A 17811-nucleotide genomic window follows, 5' to 3' on the forward strand; every position below is an offset into this window, starting at 1 on the left:
ATTTGATATGATCGTAGAACTTACCATGGCATCCTGTTTCAACGTCAAGAGAATAATTTCCGCACTTTCTTGTACTTCAAGTCTTCCGTTTGATATGATAGAAAAACACGGTTGAGTGTTTTTTTATTCAAAGGAAAGATTTGGTTGAAAAAACTCTTCGTCATTTCCTCCGCGGTCAAACCATTACCAACCCGTATAATTATGTTTTTATTTGGTCAATGTCATTCTTACATAGGCTTCGTGAACAATTCCACTGCTATTATTGTACATATCTTGAAAATAACCAATATATAAAAGAAAAAAAAGAGTAAAAAAGAAGAAAAAGAAGACATAACACTTCCACATATTATTACAGCATAAAAACTAAAAACCTACTAAACTCACCCCTAATATATCAACCCCGGGTTGATATGTTTTTATATGTAACGACAAAACGGAATAGAATATATCGGACATTTAGAACGGGGAAGTTCCGTTGCCAACTACCTTGTTACGGCGCCGAAACGACATCAGCCCATCCGATACCACGTCACCGTCGTCCTCCGCCGGGTAGCCCCGAAGCGGCGGCGCCTCGTCGTCCTCCCCCCTCCTAATCGCCCGCAGTGTCTTCTTCGCCATCTCCCGTCGGATGTCACCGCTGTCCCGCTCCACCACCCTCATCAGCACCTTATCAGCCCCGGCTGCCCTCGCCAGCCTCGGAAACCTCAATCGGTCCCGGCTCATCCCGTACAGCGTCGCCACGCAGTGCTCCTCCACTGTCGCTCCTGCAGCGCCCCTCATCAGCGCCGCCACCGCTGGCACCGCCCCGGCGTCCATCAGCGCGCTCTGTCCCTCCCCGCACGCCGCCAGATTGCTGATCACCATCATCGCCAGCCTCGCCAGCACCGGCCCCTGATACTGCGACGAAGCGTCCGAGACAACCGCCTCCGCCTCCGCCACGGCGAGCAGCGCCCTCACGGCCCCGGCGGTTCGCGCGATCTTGGGTTGGTTAGGGCGGGCAACGGAAAGGTGACAGAGCGCCTTCCCGGCGTCGCGGCGGGCTCGGGGGCCGGCCGCGGAGGGGCTCGTGAACAGGTTCAGCAGCGGTGGGATGGCGCCGAGGGAGCCGATGGCCACCCGGTTCTCGCCGTCGAGAGCGAGGCTGTGGAGGGCGGCGGCGGCGTGCTCGCGGGCTTCCGGGTGGCCTCCTTTGAGCACCTCCACGAGCGGCAGCACCGCGCCGCAACGCACAATTCGGACCTTGTTCTCTTTCTCCAAGGACAAGTTGACCATAGCGGCGACGGCGTTGATCTGGACGGCGGTGCAGCGGGTGAGGAGAATTGAGCGGAGGGAGGCTAGGAGGTGCGGGCTGCAGAGCTTGATCCGGCAGTCGCGACTCTCTCTGGTGGCGTGGCGGAGGGAGGCCGCTGCGAATTCCTGCTCCTTGACATCGGAATCCATCCACTTGGTCAACATCTCCTCTTCCCACGCATCCGTCTCGATCTCGGAAGCAGGAGACACAACGTTCGGAGGAGGTAAGACCTCGATCTCGGAAGAGGAAGAGGAAGAAGTGGGGTGCAAGGATGGGGATGAGGTAGAGGACCGCGAAAAGGAGAAGCATTTGTCCTCTGTTTGCGAGACCGAAGAAAGACGAACTCCAGGACTCGTCGTTTCCTCGGAATTGCCATCTAATCCGCTCGATTTCGATCGCACTATGTCATCTTCGTCTTTGTTTGTTCCATCAGACAACGCCGAAGCCTGCAAGAACCGACCTTTTCCATCGTCTCCACCGCAGGAGAACGCCTTCTCTCGCAAGGCTTCATCTTTACGTTCCGGCGCTTCCAGGGTTTCGTCTTGTCCATCTGCTCCAACAGAGGGCGGAGGAGAAGCAGAGGAAGTGGAGGGAGGGGAACTGGAGGGCATGAGGCTACGGACACAGGCGCAGGCGGCGTCGGCAGGGACGGGGAGAGGACGGGGGAGGCCGTGGCGGTCGCACCAGTCGTGGATGGCGGACTTGAGGATGATGTTAGGGATGAGGACGAGCGGCGAGGTAGAGGATGAGGATGAAGAAAAAGGTCGATCGAGGGAGAGGTCAGGTGGGGCGACTCCGAGGTCGGCGCAGGCCTCGACGCATCTCCGCTCGAAGGTCCACCCGGTGGCCGCGACGACGACGGGGTCCGCCATGACCGACCGCGAGATGGGGCACCGGAACTCCACGGGCGGCTCCACGGCCGCCGTAGTAGCCGAGGAGGAGGAAGAGGGCGAGGTGGACAGCGAGAGATGGGAGGTGAGCTTGCAGCGCTGCTCGTCGCTTCCCATTTCACTCGGTTTCCATGCGATGACACGGCCATCCTCGTCTTCCTCCTCTTCTTGGAATCTTTTAGCAGTCGTCGCATGGAGTCAGCGGCGCGGATCAGCTGCGTGATATCCGCAGGGTGCAGGGATGTCCACGCAGTTAACGTCTGTGCCCGTCACGAAACAAAGCGATTGGAGGGTGAAAACCGGGTACGTTTCCATGTTTCCTGTTTTTATACGAAATCTGAACTTAGACGGCCGGCTCGTAATTTCCGAAGATCTTGACCGTCAATCTTGTCAACGCCAATAGTCTGATAGAATCGACGGTTCACATCTTCTCGGGTCAGGATATGGTTCAATTCCGTACGTTACATATATTATTCTCGCATCTTTCTCATCTCCATGATAATGAATATAAAAGGGCATGAAGAATCCATCCATCTTTCCACTCATGAAGAGACATGATTTGGTAACATATATGAGAAGCTCAAAAATTCATGAAGTGTTATCATATATAGTCTATATATAGATGTATGTGGTAGAGCTTGGGGCATGGAGATTACATGCATGTCTCCATGCCTAAACTACGACGACGATGGACGACATAATCCACGGTCGAGTCTTGATGAAAGCTTTCGTTGTTTAGGTGGAGAGGTTGTTGAACGCGTCGCAGCGTCGCCGGACCTCGCCCTTGCGGCCCGTCTTCACCCCAAGCACGCTGAGCTTCTCCATGGCGTGCGCGAAGTCCGTGAAAAAAGCGGTCTGGTTGGCGGCGTAGAGCTGCACGAAGGGCTTCGTCTGCGGGTGCGCCGCCAGCGCCTGGTCCGACGCCAGCAGCCCCAGCCCCCGCAGCAGGTTCTGGTAGTACAGGTTGTCGAACTTGCCCGGCGTCATCACGTCGTTGAAGGCGGCGATGGTCGGGTCCGTGGTGTAGTTGGCACACGCCTTCTGCAGCGCCTGCGCGAACTGCGGGTTCATCGCCGGGTCGTAGGCGTTCTGGTTGCGGCCGTCGTAGCCGTAGATGCGCGACGCGAACTGGTCGCAGTGCGAGAAGCCGACGGTGTGGGCGCCGGAGAGGGCCACCAGCTCCTGTGCGGTGAAGCTCTTCCGAGCGAAGAGGGAGATGAGCTGGTCCACGGTCATGTTGGGGCCGGGGAGTTGGCCCTCGACGGAGGCGGCGGTGGAGTTGAGGGCGTCCTTGCGGCCGAGGCGGACGTGGTAGAAAGGCCCGCCCAGCATGATGACGAGCTCGCGGGTGGCGAGGGCGAGGACGTCGGCGCAGGAGACCACGCCGGGGCACTGAAGCTCGAGGGCTGTCTTGGCGCGGATGACGACGTCGAAGCCGTCCCCGGGGAGAGAGACGTTGTCGTCGGCGTCGCGCTCCGCGCGGTTGAAGGCGTTGGTCGACACGAGCACGGAGGCGTCGCAGCCGCCGGCGAAGCAGTCGTGGAAGAAGAGGCGGAGGGCGCCGGCGGCTGTGATGGGGGTGGTGATCTGCTTGGTCGTCACCACCTCCGACACGATCTGCTCCGCCTTGGGGCACGTCTTCTGGTAGTAGGTGGCGGTGAGCTTGGCGGCGGCAGGGGTCGCGAGGAGGAGGACGGCAACCAGAGCCGCGATCCTTGTCACCAGGGCACGTCTCTCCATGTTTATCTTCCTTCTTCTCCTCCTCTTCTTATTCTTTTTCTCCTCCTTTTTCTTTCTTCAATGCTGTATCTGAATGGGATGATAAGATGATGAAATTGCTTCTTCCCCCCCGGCCGAAGTGGGCGGAGGAAGCAGAGAAAGAGTGAGACAGAGGAGGGTGCGTTTCGAGGATGGGGCGAGAGGAGGAGTAAAGAGAGGGAACGGGGGGGGAGACAGGAGCGGTTGGGAGTAGTTTCAGGGGGGGAGGACCGAGTAGGGACGATGAAGGAAAACGCAAGAATAGCACTATTCATATTTAAGATATCATAAAATGGCCGAATACGTATCGTCGTTCGATATACTTAGATCCGCGCATGTTGGAACGAGTAGAGTTGACCGAGACCAGTTTGCTGAGGCAGGAGGGTTGTAGTGCTAAGATAGCGATGCTGTTATGAGGGAGATGAAGTGAACGTGTTGATGAGGGTAATAATGGCGATAAGACTCGGGTGACGTCAGTTGCCCCAGATGACGTCTCACGTCTCCGTTAACTTAGCAGCACCTAGCCAACGCGGACCGGAACGCCGACCAAGGCACATTAACACCATGCTCAGGCTCGATCCCTCATGCCACGCCAACATCGATGTCAGACGCTATCAGAAGTACGATCATGCTCCCTGCGGGCAGGCGCATCAGGCAACGGTAACCCTCACTATAAAAACTCTCACCCTCTGAGGAAAAGGAAAAAGGAGGAACACAACAGATAAAAAACCCCCTGCGACTATTCACTAACTTGATTATCAGAGAGGTCGGGCCGAGCTCCCCCGACTCGACCTGTGTGCAAGTGCGAAGACAGAGGTCTCCCACTAAACGCCTAGGCAAGGAGTTCCCTCCCGGAGGAGACAGCGACCCCGTCTCGATCGGACCATCGTAATCGACCACCTCAGCAGTCTCAAGGGCCGTCCCGGGAAGATCCCCCATCATCCAGATCCGAACCAAACTACGTCGGCCCCGAGGCCACGGCTTAAAGTTGTTTACACCAACACGTATGTCGTCAACATTTTGGCTATTGCTGCATATTCTTCTCTTATCAGATATATCCCTTACATCGCAAGGCAAGAATATTTGTGGTATCGGGCAGTAAACATACATGCTCGTCACACGAGCAGACCATCGATCAGATGAGGCCCTTCTAGCATGAATTGGCCTTGGTATCAGCAATGTGCCTTACTACAGGAGCCACATCTCTTTTTTTTGCATGACAATTTGACTTCATCCCCATACATCGAGGAGCGGAGTGGAGCTCTGAGCTCTGAGCTCTGAGCTCTGAGCGTGGTTCCTTCACTGGGGGAACTCAGCCAATGTGTCGGCCCTACAAGTGGGGTCGGGGTCTCAAGTAGTCTCTCCCATGAAACTTTTGAAAATTTTAGGTCTATCTTAGATGCTTCTTCCTTCGAGGCAAACAACTCTTCCTCCTTTTTATTTTAATTTATTTTGAGTTTTAAGCTTTGGGATGTCTATCGGTTAGATCGGTTTTATTATGTGATTTTATTTAATTTAATAAATTATATTATAAACTTGATTGAATTTTGATTACGATTATCGATCAATAACAAAATATATTTATGATATAATTTCTTACAATATGATATTGATGGAAGGGACTTTTTTTTTTTTTTTAATCTTAGACCCTCTGGCATGACCTCTTGGGGACTACGATATGATACGTGATCTAGTCTCAGCTTTCGATATGGTACTATGAAGGATAGAAAGAGATTCTAGTGTTCTTATAATTTCTGATTCAAATTATTCAGAATAGTTAGTGATTTACCTCGAGTTTATTATATATTAACCTAGTATTGTTTATTGAAAGACCTACATATTTGACTAATTAAACTATTATATAATAAATTAATAAAATGAATGCTTGAGAAAGATTTAATAGACTTAGTCCAATATTTATAAGAATCAATTACAAATAGCCTCAAGACTTTATTACTACTTGTAATTAAGCATATGAATATTTGAGTGTTATAGAAGATAGATTTAAGTTTGTTGATCAGTCATTAGCCGACATATTAATGAAGGAATTGATTACAACTTAATATGATGATACTCGAGAGATTCAGGATCACATCCTCACTATAAAACTATAAAAAGAAAGATTAGACATGAATATATATGAGTTTTTTCTTGTGCTGTTTATTCTTAATTCTTTTCCTTCTTAGTTTAGTTCATTCAATATTTAAGGTTAAGGTAGGAAAGATTTCGTAATATTCTATCTACTAATTAAAGAATTGATAACAAAAAAAAGAAAGTTAAAGTATCGTATACCACATAAATTTGTTGGGTACCTAAATGCTTGGTACAAAAGAAAGACTTCACAGTGAAAAAAAAATTATTTTAAATGTAAGACTTGGTTTGAAAAGTAATATATAAACTTAACCTTTATATGTTTTAAATTAAGCATTATATAGGTTTTTTATGATACTTGGTAGATTAATTTTGTTGTTTCAACTTATGTTATCAATAATATAAAGAGATTTTTTTAATTAAAAAAATTTAAAAGATTCATTGATATGGAGAATCGTCTCAAAATGAAAGTGACAACGGTAGGAACTTATCGTCTACACTTGGAGATGAGTCAGTTGACGGATCCTATATATGTTATATTTCACTATTTCTAAAAATTTAGTTACTCTATCAAGAATTAATGAGTTAGGATATTATCTTTTTTGATAATTATAAACTCAATATATTTTATTATTTAATAAAAAATTAGTTCTAAAATTTTATATAATAATTTATAGAGAAATAATTTGAATCCAGAGTTTACAAAGATATTGATGACTATATAATTAAATGATACATTGAAACATACTTTCATTGATTAGAGATCTTTTATATTATGATACAAATGATTGGAGCATATCTCAAAAGGAAAAGAAAAGAATTAAAAGATTAATAAAAGATAATATTTTAAAAAAATTAAAATTAATTTGAGACATTTATATCTTTAAGATTGTCTCATAGCGATAAAAGTTTTTAATCTACAAAGAAGAATTTTGATCGAAGACTTATTTTTAGATATTTTATTAATTTCTTAGAAAAATTCAAGGGATATAAATTTTATTGTCCTGATTATAGTATAATGATAGTAAAATCTAATAACGTAAGATTTTATAGAAAATAGTGAAATTAATTGGAGTAAAAAATTTTGAAAGATGTCACATGATCATAGTCAAATGCTAACATATTTTGGTGGCTAATCTATTTAGTGCCAGAGGATATTTATTAAAAAAAGAAAATGGCCAATCACTTTTGGTGCCAAATAGTGCCAAATACCAAGCTTTGCATGATTTTATTATTATGTTAGTATTATAGTCATGTAAGTTCGACATTAATATGGGCTATAATTGAGTATAATAAAGTTTATTTACGAGTATAATATTATAATATTTGTTCAACTCATCTCAAACTTTTACTATCAAAGAAAAATATGATGTAAATAGTTACTCCATTAATTTTTCTATTTTTTATTATTATTATTTTAAGGATTTTAACTTTACTTTAATAAAAGATAGATAAACTCGTTGAATTCATCTAAATTAGTAGTTCAAAAGCTTTTTTAGGTATTTGAATAAATTGTTATGCTCTTAGTAAATTCATCTTAAAATCCATCCCCTAAAATCAAGAGATATTTTACTCCTCCATGAATTAAGAAGATACCAATCCTTATCTATTAGAACAGAATTTTCATAAGACCTTTTATTTGGGATTTTTGTTGGAACCCAATTGCTAGTATTGACCTAAATTGAGCTCATGCAATCCTGATTTGACTTGGCCGGACCAAATAGAAGAAGCCCACCTCATCCTTTTCTTCCACACACTAGAAATTGGACTCATCATCGATCCGTCTCCCTCCTCTCTCCTCTTCTCTTCCTCGAAGGTCACACCACGGCGTGGCTCCCCGCTCCTCCTTTTACACTCTTCCTTCCTCTTTCGAGTGCTACGGCGGCCTTCGCCACCATAACAAACCAAGCCCGTGTCGTTAAAGCGAACACTTGAAGCGTCCGTTAATGGAGCCCCCCGCCCTCGTCTCCTCCTATTCCCTCAAGCCCGGCCTCCGCGTCCCCTCCTTCGCTCCCCTCTCCTCTCGGCCTTCGCGTCCCTCGAGCCGCCCCCGCAGACTGCTATTTTTCTCTCTTCCTGTCTCGTGGCCGGGGTCGGAAGGCCGGGGGCGTTCGTTCGTGACCCTCGTCCCCAAGGCCGCCGCCGAGGTGCCCGATGGAAGGCCCAGCCGAAGTGACGCCGCAGGAAGAGGAGGGAGGAGAGTTTTAAGGCAGTCTCAGGCGCAGTCGACTGCCCCGTCCTTTCCCGTGAAGGAGGTTGCCTCCTTCGTGGTGCCGGCTGGGATGTTCGTTGCTACCACGTTCGGTATGCGGTTTGCTTCCCCCATCTCGAGTCACTGCAGTTTGCTCATTATTATGATTATATTTATTTCCAAATTATGATCTTGTGGGAAGTTGATTTCTTCGGTAGTGGTAGCATTGGTCTATGAGAAGGTGGGATCGTTTCCTAGTAATGCAATATGGATGATCATATCAAGTTGAAACTAAATTACGTTTAATAATTGCAAATTGGCATTCATAAGAGTTTTTAGAGCATGTTACTCCTGGAAGGAGCTTTAGGACTGGAAGCCATATTGTGATCAGTCGAGAATGGAAGGACGAACAAGTTATATGTATGATTTTAGGTGGGTGGTAGCACAAACTTTCTAGCAGAAAGAGGGTTTTGTAGCATAGAATATTTATATATTAGGGTTTTCATCAAATAGGAGAACTTTATAAAGAGGCAGCATGGTGTACGTAAATGGCTTAAAACTGATAGTAACAGTATGAAACACTATATAATGTGATAATGCTGTCTGATATTAGGTGTAGTAGTTCAGTACATTCTGTATTGAGATGAAAGACACAACAACAAACTCTACGGTCCTAAAATGTACAAATATTTACAGCTAACTTCATTTTTGTTTGATTGCCAATCCTTCATAAGAAAAAATGAATTTCTATGTGCCATGCAGTGATTTCAATAGGCGCTCGGGCGCTCGCTTAGGCGCTTGGGTGAGGCGAGGCGAGGCCCGAGCGCCTCGCTTCACTTCCAGGCAGCGCGTTTCAAAGAGGCGCCGCCTGGGCGCTCGCCCGAGCATAGGCACCGGGTGCTTCGGGCGAGCGTCTGGGTTAAACCAGGCGACCGAACCAGCGTTTTAGGTCTGGTTCAATCTCCGGTGCTTTAGTTGGTTCAATCGAGCCAACTAAAGCACCGATATCAACTGCCGCTGCCCAACCCTAACCCTGCTCGTCGTTCACGCTATCGCTGTCGCTATCGCCGCTCCTGCTACCGCCACTCCCGCTGTCGCTACTCGCTCCCGCTGCCGCTGACGCCACTCCCGCTGCCGCTGTCGTCGCTCCCGCTGCCGCTGTCACTGCTCCCGCTCCCGCTCCCCTTGCCGTTGCTCGCCACTATCGCTGCTGTTACCACTGTCGCCGCTCTCACTGCCACTGCTCACTTTTACCGCTGTTGCTGCACTCTCGGTCTTCCCTTACACTCCTCTTCCTTCTCCTATTTCGAAAGTATACTGTTAACATTATACTGTATACTGTTAACAGTATACTAGTAACAGTAATGTATTTGTATTTATTAGATTAATAATATATTATTTTGATTTTAATACTGGTAATTTTCATTTATTTGAAATTATTGTTAGGTTTCAGGATAAATGGCAAGTGTACAGAGCAACTTAATAGAGTCTCCAATGGTATAAAAAAAAGATCCTGTATGAAAGTATAATTATCTGAAGGATCCGAAAGATCATAATGCAGTGCAAAAGCATCAAGTTTGGCTCCTGCTATTATTGAAAACATAGAGAATGAAACATATTTTGATGAAGAGGAAGGAGTCGAAAGGCAAGAGGAAGATGACGAATTCAATGAAGATGATTTATGTGAAAATGATGATAATATTGATTATGATGAATGACTTTGATGTAAAATTTTATTGTTTTGAATTTTGAAACTTTTTGTTAATGTGACATTGTGATTTTGTATCTTAGATTTTTCTTAATTTAATAGCATATTTTATTTAAAATTTTAAATAATTATATTTATTAATTATATTATATATTTTATATTTTAGCGTCTCACTTCGCTCGGGCGAGCGCCTAGCGCCTCGGGCGTTTTTGGACCTTGGTTCCTTTTGGCGCCTAGCGCTTTTTAAATCACTGGTGAGTGGTGCCATGTGTTTTCTTTTTTAAACAATTTTTCTATATATTAATATTATGATAAACTCCATACATGACACTATGAGGACTTGAATTTAAGACCTATCAGCTGCATAACACTGCACTAACCGCCCAGATGTCTCTACAGAGACCTTGTTGCCATGTGATATGTTGTGCGTTATGCTATAAAAATTCAATTTACACTAAACTTCATGTTGCTTTAACATTGTATCTTGCTCTAGTAAGTTGTTCATGGCACTAATTTGCTTTTTCAGCATGCAGTATTGTGGAAGGTAGTTGAAAACGTACTAATGCCAAAACCAAAGGGCTCAACTTCCAGGGTCAATAAATCTTCTCTACCTGGAATTAAGTGGTCTTTTTCTCCTGGTTCTAATCTGCAATCAGGTGCTAGTGTGAAGATTGAAAGAGAGTCCAAGCAAAAACTCAATGAATTTGCCAAAGAACTTCGGACATTCAGCAGTGTTGACATGTCAGGTGAGTGGATGGACATGCTAGATTACTTGTCATGTCATTTTATAGCCTAGACATCTGCACCTATTCATAGAAGTTCATTGTGATATTGATATCTGGGTGATCAACAGGCTGAATTCATTTTGTCAGAAAATTAGTTTAAAAAATTTTACATATGAAATAGACTTGAAGACCTTTAACAAATTTATGGTTTTGTTAGGTCGTAATTTTGGGGATGATGGTCTGTTCTTTCTTGCTGAAAGTCTAGGTTACAATCAGGTCAGTTCTTTTGCTTCATTTTCTGCATTCCTAACCCTTTCCTAAGTTTGTTATGGTAAATTTGCTCTGAACCAGACTTGTGGAGTGATTTTTAATCACTAAGGCAATGCAGTTACAATGACTTGCTTGAAAGGCATCTAGATTGTACATATCATGCTGTCTTGTCTCAGGCAGCAGAGGAAGTGGACTTTTCTGGCAATGGGATTACAGCAGCTGGATTAAAGGCCTTTGATGGTGTTCTTCAAACAAATACTGTGCTGAAAACTCTGAATCTCTCTGGAAATAATATTGGTGATGAAGGAGCTAGGGTAATTTTATTCTTGAATTTTACTTTTTTTTTGCAAATACTTATTCATATAAGACTGTTACAATTGGTTTTTTCTGGCTTTCTTAATAAGAATTTTGATTAGCTTTCCTTTTGGTATGAGTTCAATAGCTAAATTTATTCTTGTTAAAATGACATGTGACTGAAGTGCTCTAACTCATATCTTTTCTTTTTTTCTAATGGTCGGACTGGAGTGCCCCGCATATGGGGGCAGTCCTCATACCAGTCCTGTTCCATACCGGTCTGAGTGAAACCATAGTCCATGCTTTAAATTACCTGTATCTCTAAATTTGATCATCAATCAGATTTCGTTATTTCTGATAATTGCAATTTGTATATCAAATATCACATGTTGGTTTTACTGTGAGGGCACTCTTCTGCACTAGAAAGATCACAATTTTCTGTTTTTCTCATGTTATTCCTTTTGCATCTCACAAAAACTCGAGATTACAAGGAGTATGCTTGCAGTGTCTTTCAGATATATTGATGGTGAATGATGGTATTCAAAAGCTCCAGCTAAACAGTACAGGTCTTGGAGATGAGGTGATTTTCATTTTTCACTCTTTGTATGCATCAAATTTGTTTGTTCGTTGTAATGAAGAAAACAACTATTCATGAAATTATGTTACGCAGGGAGCAAAGGCTATTGCAGAGATGCTGAAAAAAAATTCAACTTTACGTGTCCTTGAACTTAACAATAATATGATTGACTACTCTGTATGACGTTCTTGTCGATCAATCTTTATTGATTTTCAGTAAAATCTTGACCAGCTATGCCAATTACTGTTTGTTCTCTTATATGCTCCTTTTTTTTTTCTGAAACCATATAGGGTTTTGCAAGTCTTGCTGGGGCTCTCCTTGATAATAAGGCAATTCGGTCAATACATCTCAAGTTAATGATGCTTTACACACACTGACCCAGTTCCTTGTAGTACTTGCTTTCTTGCATATTCAATGTTTTCCCATGTTCAACGCTTTCCGTTATTTGTTCACATTTACTATTCCCAGCAAGGAAGATGTTTAAATTGTATTTTGGACTTAAATCAGTGGTAACTATGGGGGTGCGCTTGGTGCAGCAAGTCTAGCTAAAGGAATTGAAGGAAATAAGTCCCTAAGGGTATGAACTCATCTTGAACTTTATGAAATTGAACTTTTAGTTACTCTCTATAGATTATTTATGAGTCTTCATACAAAATGAAAATTCTACTAAACTCTAAGTACTCTTATGCATGTTCTGCCTGCGGGTTGTGTTATTCCTCTGAAGGCAGACATGGCTGAACATACAAGTAACTTATTTTGCATCTATATATTTTGTCATGCATCGTTAAAAGCAACTGGTTTTTTTTTTTAAGTCTGCAAAAAAAATTATCATTCAGACACGTTCATTAGAAGCTTTGGCCTTAGTTATTTTTGTTCATCTTCATATCTGGCTTCATATTCATGATCTTGTCCTTATTTCAACTCTACCGCCATCAAGTGAACACATAATGATGATGTTTCCTTTACATTTGATTTTGTGTACACTATCTACAAAATGAAAAAAAATCTTTTTGAAAGTATTGAAGACTTTGTTCTATCATATCGTTTAGGTTGTAGTATTGAAAACAAAAGTTGGGGAAAGGTATATACCAAATTATGAGTAGTTCACAAATGGAGGCACCCTTGGGTTTTTATGTAGTTGTCACATGCTTTTCAGACATGAGTAACAATTTTACAAGGTGGTAATTATTTCAATAATTTTAACTGATACACAATTTTGCAGGAAAAAAAAGGCAAAATAACATTTTGATTATTTGCACCGGTAAACGGTTGCCAAAACATAATTTGAAGGTAATTGTCAGCAGAATGGAGAAATTTGGAACTGATAAATCTAACCCCTCATAAGTTAGTGTTAAGAAGGATTCTGAAAAGTAAGAACAAATAACTGGGAATTCTCTTATGCTATTTGTAAAATATCTGTAAGGTGGTCAATAAGTTTCACATAAATAAGGGATGCATGATGTTTGACTACTGAGAAATATACAATTTCATAAGACCAAACCTTACTCTTACTATTATTTGGTTTTGTAGAACAGTGAATTTCACTCTTTAGCGTATGTTTATTTGCAAGTTTAATTTTGGCCTGAAGTTCTTTTTTGAAATTTCTACCAGGAACTTCATCTTCATGGAAATGATATTGGAAATGAAGGCATTCGAGCACTTATATCAGGTTTATCTGCCCATAAAGGTGCATTATTTGGTTGCTGATTGTCATCATCGTTTATTTATAATTAATTGTCTTATTGAAGCTCCTCTTCTTTTTGTAGGAAAAATAACACTGCTAGATATTGGCAACAACGACATTGGTTCAAAGGGTGCCTTCCATGTTGCTGAATATATCAAGAAAACTAAATCCTTGCTGTGGTTGAATCTTTATATGAATGACGTAGGTGATGAGGTATGGTCATTTATAGTTGTTGTCTTAGACTTTGTATGTTCCCTTTGTCAACCACTATGTGTTGGTTATCAAGGAAATTTAATTATGTACATTTTATGCTATATTTTTGGTCTCCTTTCCTGCAATTGAAAGACAAATCAGGCCTACATGTTCACATAGGTACTCTTCTTGGTAACTGACAACTGTTTTAAAACAATGTGGTTATTACACTGTTTAAAATGATGAAGGCTAGAAACACATGACAAATTTTCTCCTGTAAATAACTCACATAATTAATTGTGGATCATTCATCAACAGTATCAATCTCTGCATTCTCCAAAGGTCTGAAGCCTAAGTTTTGTTAGTTTCATATACAGCAGACTATGATATAGCCACGAGCTTTTGACTGGCATGATGGACTATTTTCTTGTTAGTATTTGTACATTTATGAACCACCATCTCAATGTTTTTTTAATCTCTAATATAGCAACCCTGCTGAACACATATCTAGTTAGAAGATGTAATGAGTAACAAGATATTCTGTAATTACCTTTGCACCATCATACAAATATGTTCAACCATTTTGAATGTTTCATTTGTGTGCTTTATATTCTTTTATTATGTCACATGGATTTATAACAGGGAGCAGAAAGGATTGCGGATGCTTTGAGAGAGAACCGCACAATAACTACCATAGATTTGGTGAGACTGGAGGACATCCTCCAACAAATCATTTATCGTTTCTCATAAAATTCTTCTATTATATTGCTAAATTACTGTCTAAAAGAAGCTATTTGATTTAGTTATGAAGTAGTTCTTTTATTCACTTTTGTATTTATTTCTGACTTTGTTCTTAACAGTCTTATCAACCATCCCTTGTTTGTAAATCTTGATATCGTCTTTTCATCACTACATGTTGTCCAGCTTGTATATTTTGGCTGTGAAAACATTCAAAGCACAAACACTACAACTACTCAACAATTTTCTTGCTGAATCCTGCAAATTCTACACTCATTTTTCCTTTTATTTATATTCTGTGTTGGGTTTGATTTATTTTTTCTTTTGTGTGTGTGTGGGTTGGGAGGTGGGTGGGATGTTCTGATCATGATTATCAGAAGTGTTTTCCTTGTGAGCTGGTATTCTCCAGGACTTCATTTGGGTTACTGTTCAAGAATCATGCAATTTGGATTTTTGAATGTGTTACATCAGTCTGTAGTCTCTTTACAGAGTATAATATCACCCCGCTAAAGGTTTAGTACCCCACTTCCATGCATCAGTTGTTTTGTCTGAAGAGGATAACTGAAAAGAAACTTGTCTAAAGAGGATAAATGAAAGAGAATTAGTCTGAAGAGACTAAATGAAAGAAAACCACTAGCTGTGCTAGCATGAAATGTACCTAATTTAGATAACATATTTTCTAAGACAATTATAGGTTTATCTATGGAACTGCAAAAATGTTATTGACCCTAGTAGCTCTTTCCCTACTTTTCTTTCTGTTGATCAGCCGTTATTTTTTACTCATAGTTACTAACTGTTAAAATTTTTTCACTATTTCGTTTCCTTTTTAGGCCTTCTCTTTAGTTCATTTCCTATGCAGCACTGTGATTATGTATGCTAGTTGTGCCTTGCTATTGTTTTGTGCACGTGCATTTTTCTTATCTTGGGAAGGTTGCCTTTTGTTGAAGTTAATTTCTCCAGGCTCTCTCTTTTAGGGGTTTTTGCGAAGAACTAAGGTTGTTGAAGTTGGCTCTTTTCTTTTTTTTTTTTTTTGGATTACATCATTCAGCATGCCTTCCACCTCTCTGGTAGTTATATGTGAGCACAACTGTTCAGTAAGACCAACATGCAACTAGTTGATCCTTGCATAACTAGTGTCATTTCTCAGTAGTATTTTCTGATCTATACATGTTCAGGGTGGTAATAACATCCATGCGAGTGGCGTGAGTGCGATTGCGAGAGTATTGAAAGATAATTCTGTCATCACAACAGTGAGTATTCTAATCTGATATCCTGCTTCATGCTCTTTCTTGTTTAATTGGCCTAATCTGATGCTATTTACTTTCCAGCTGGAGTTAAGTTATAATCCTATTGGCCCTGATGGGGTAAAAGATCTTTGTGAAGTTCTGAAGTTCGACGGCAAGATAGAGACATTGAAGCTTGGTTGGTGTCAGGTAGTGTTTAATTTCAGTGAGATGTTATCCTGATAGAGCTTTTTCTTTTCCTCTTTTCTAATAGAATGTTTTGCAGATAGGACCAAAGGGTGCTGAGCATGTTGCAGATTGTTTGAAGTACAATACCACATTAACAACTTTGGATTTACGGGCAAATGGACTTGGAGATGATGTATTGACCTGTGCATAGGAAATGTTTCGTTTTTTGCTCTATGGATGGTTGTCACATTGTGTTTTTCCCCCAATCATTCCTACCAGGGTGCAGTCTGTCTGGCACGCAGTTTGAAAATTGTTAACGAGGCTCTAACATCACTTGATTTAGGTTTCAACGAGATAAGAGTATGTTCATCATACAAAGTACAGCTTGAATTTTGTGAAGTTCTTCTAACAGCTAGTTTTGTATTATTATGATAACCTGCAAACTGGAAACAGGACAAGGGAGCATTTGCTCTGGCACAGGCACTCAAAGCGAACGAAGATGTAGCCGTAGCATCGTTGAACCTTGCAAGCAATTTTCTTACAAAATATGGACAGGTTAGCTTCTTTTTTTTGTGTTTCCGTTATCCTAGAATTTTCTATTTTTAACTTACGAGATTGAAATTGATTAATACAGGTTGCTCTGACGGAAGCTCGAGACCATGTATTTGAGATGAGTGAAAAGGAGATAAATATCTTTTTTTAGATGGTCATTTTTTTTCCTCATACACATTTTGCTCCCAAATTTGTAAATGGCCACAAGAGTCTGTTGAGCTGCACAAGTAATACCGTCCATAGTGATAAAAGATGGAGCAACTCATGCAGCTCAGTGTTTATTTGCAAAGACCATTTAGGCAGCAATTGGAAGAGTTTAATACATGTAGGAAACAGTCGGTACAAATTTTGATCTGTCAAGTTATTACTTATGTTTTTCTTGGATGACTTTGATCTTGAAATCATGCATTTAGTATTTGTGTTGTCTGAGGATGAAAGGTTGCAGTTTCTTGATGATGTTTATCTTCTTGAATTAATTTCCATATTTTTTTCATAATGACATCACCGGTCATGGTTGTAAATTTTTATATTTTTCGTTCAAAAAAATATTTATTTAAAGAGTTTTCATTTTCGCTATAATAATAGTAAAATAACTCAATTAGGGAATAAACCCAAGTATAATGATTCAAGGGTTTGGGCATCTGACCCTCCCACTATCTGAATGAAAAGGAGTGACTTCTTGCTTAATGTGCTTACTCAAGTTAAATATTCTTATAAGCATTAGAAATCATGATTCACATTAGCTCTTCTTGTTCTAAGATCGTTGAAACTGTCATGTCTAATCGATAATAAGATATGTAACATTCCATTAGTCTCATATCGGAAGTGGGCAATGTGTATGATTGACTTATCGATAATAAGATATGTAACATTCCATTAGTCTCATATCGGAAGTGGGCAATGTGTATGATTGACTTATATGGAGTGTATTATGTTAACTCTCGCTTAATCATTTTGGTCATAGCATTGAGTTAAACTTTACATGCACTATGCTAGGATTTGATCTGGATTATGTTGGGTTTTGACGAGAATATCAAGCTAATTGAGTTAGTGATATTATAACATTCTATTGATTGGCTTATATGGGTTTGATGAGTGTATTATATTAACTCCTCACTCTCTCTCTCTCTTCTGTTGACTTCTCTTCTCTTCTTAACAATCTTAGGTCAACAACACCAAACAGTCATTCTAATTCTTGAATGTTTTCTTAAATAGTGTCAATGATTTCTTTTTGAGGAATTAGGGAAAATGTCAATAATTTCTTTTTGAGGAATTAGGAAAAAAAAAAAGTTGATCGTGATTCATTGTGGATGGAATCTGTAGAGTTGATCCGACCTGATCCTTTTTGCAAAGCCCGTCTGATCAGATTTTCGAGATGGACTTCAAGATGAATGTTTATTTGACTTAGCTCTTTGAGGACAATAAAATCACTCAAATG

General features: G+C 41.3%; 3 protein-coding genes across 3 annotated transcripts; 1 reads left to right on the forward strand and 2 right to left on the reverse strand.

Annotated features, from left to right (window-relative positions):
* Window positions 1-241: 241 nt before the first annotated feature.
* Window positions 242-2382, reverse strand: LOC103999261 (U-box domain-containing protein 38-like). The gene has a single exon (XM_009420962.3). It carries the CDS (start codon window positions 2296-2298, stop codon window positions 457-459), a length of 1842 nt encoding a protein of 613 aa, XP_009419237.2. The 5' UTR covers window positions 2299-2382; the 3' UTR covers window positions 242-456.
* A 404-nt stretch (window positions 2383-2786) lies between these two features.
* On the reverse strand, window positions 2787-3985 carry LOC135623759 (peroxidase 31-like). Its single transcript, XM_065127068.1, has one exon. It carries the CDS (start codon window positions 3919-3921, stop codon window positions 2917-2919), a length of 1005 nt encoding a protein of 334 aa, XP_064983140.1. The 5' UTR covers window positions 3922-3985; the 3' UTR covers window positions 2787-2916.
* Window positions 3986-7783: 3798 nt separating this feature from the next.
* On the forward strand, window positions 7784-16757 carry LOC135623761 (uncharacterized). Its single transcript, XM_065127072.1, has 17 exons — window positions 7784-8334; window positions 10463-10675; window positions 10872-10930; window positions 11101-11238; window positions 11724-11798; window positions 11889-11972; window positions 12086-12147; window positions 12303-12372; window positions 13407-13482; window positions 13562-13692; window positions 14314-14373; window positions 15585-15659; window positions 15738-15842; window positions 15919-16014; window positions 16101-16181; window positions 16275-16376; window positions 16456-16757. The coding sequence occupies exons 1-17, from the start codon at window positions 7977-7979 to the stop codon at window positions 16522-16524; spliced, it is 1854 nt and encodes a 617-aa protein (XP_064983144.1). The 5' UTR covers window positions 7784-7976; the 3' UTR covers window positions 16525-16757.
* The last annotated feature ends 1054 nt before the right edge of the window (window positions 16758-17811 follow it).

Source organism: Musa acuminata, chromosome BXJ2-9 (genome assembly GCF_036884655.1).
Source record: "Musa acuminata AAA Group cultivar baxijiao chromosome BXJ2-9, Cavendish_Baxijiao_AAA, whole genome shotgun sequence".
Lineage (NCBI taxonomy): Eukaryota > Viridiplantae > Streptophyta > Magnoliopsida > Zingiberales > Musaceae > Musa > Musa acuminata.

Excerpts from the sequence above, each read along its gene's own strand:
- LOC103999261 (XM_009420962.3), bottom strand. The coding sequence starts at position 2,298 with ATGGGAAGCGACGAGCAGCGCTGCAAGCTCACCTCCCATCTCTCGCTG.
- LOC135623759 (XM_065127068.1), bottom strand. The coding sequence starts at position 3,921 with ATGGAGAGACGTGCCCTGGTGACAAGGATCGCGGCTCTGGTTGCCGTC.
- LOC135623761 (XM_065127072.1), top strand. The coding sequence starts at position 7,977 with ATGGAGCCCCCCGCCCTCGTCTCCTCCTATTCCCTCAAGCCCGGCCTC. Across the intron at positions 11,239-11,723 it reads TTGGTGATGAAGGAGCTAGG|TGTCTTTCAGATATATTGAT; the intron begins GTAATTTTATTC and ends GTATGCTTGCAG. Across the intron at positions 13,483-13,561 it reads AGGTTTATCTGCCCATAAAG|GAAAAATAACACTGCTAGAT; the intron begins GTGCATTATTTG and ends TTCTTTTTGTAG.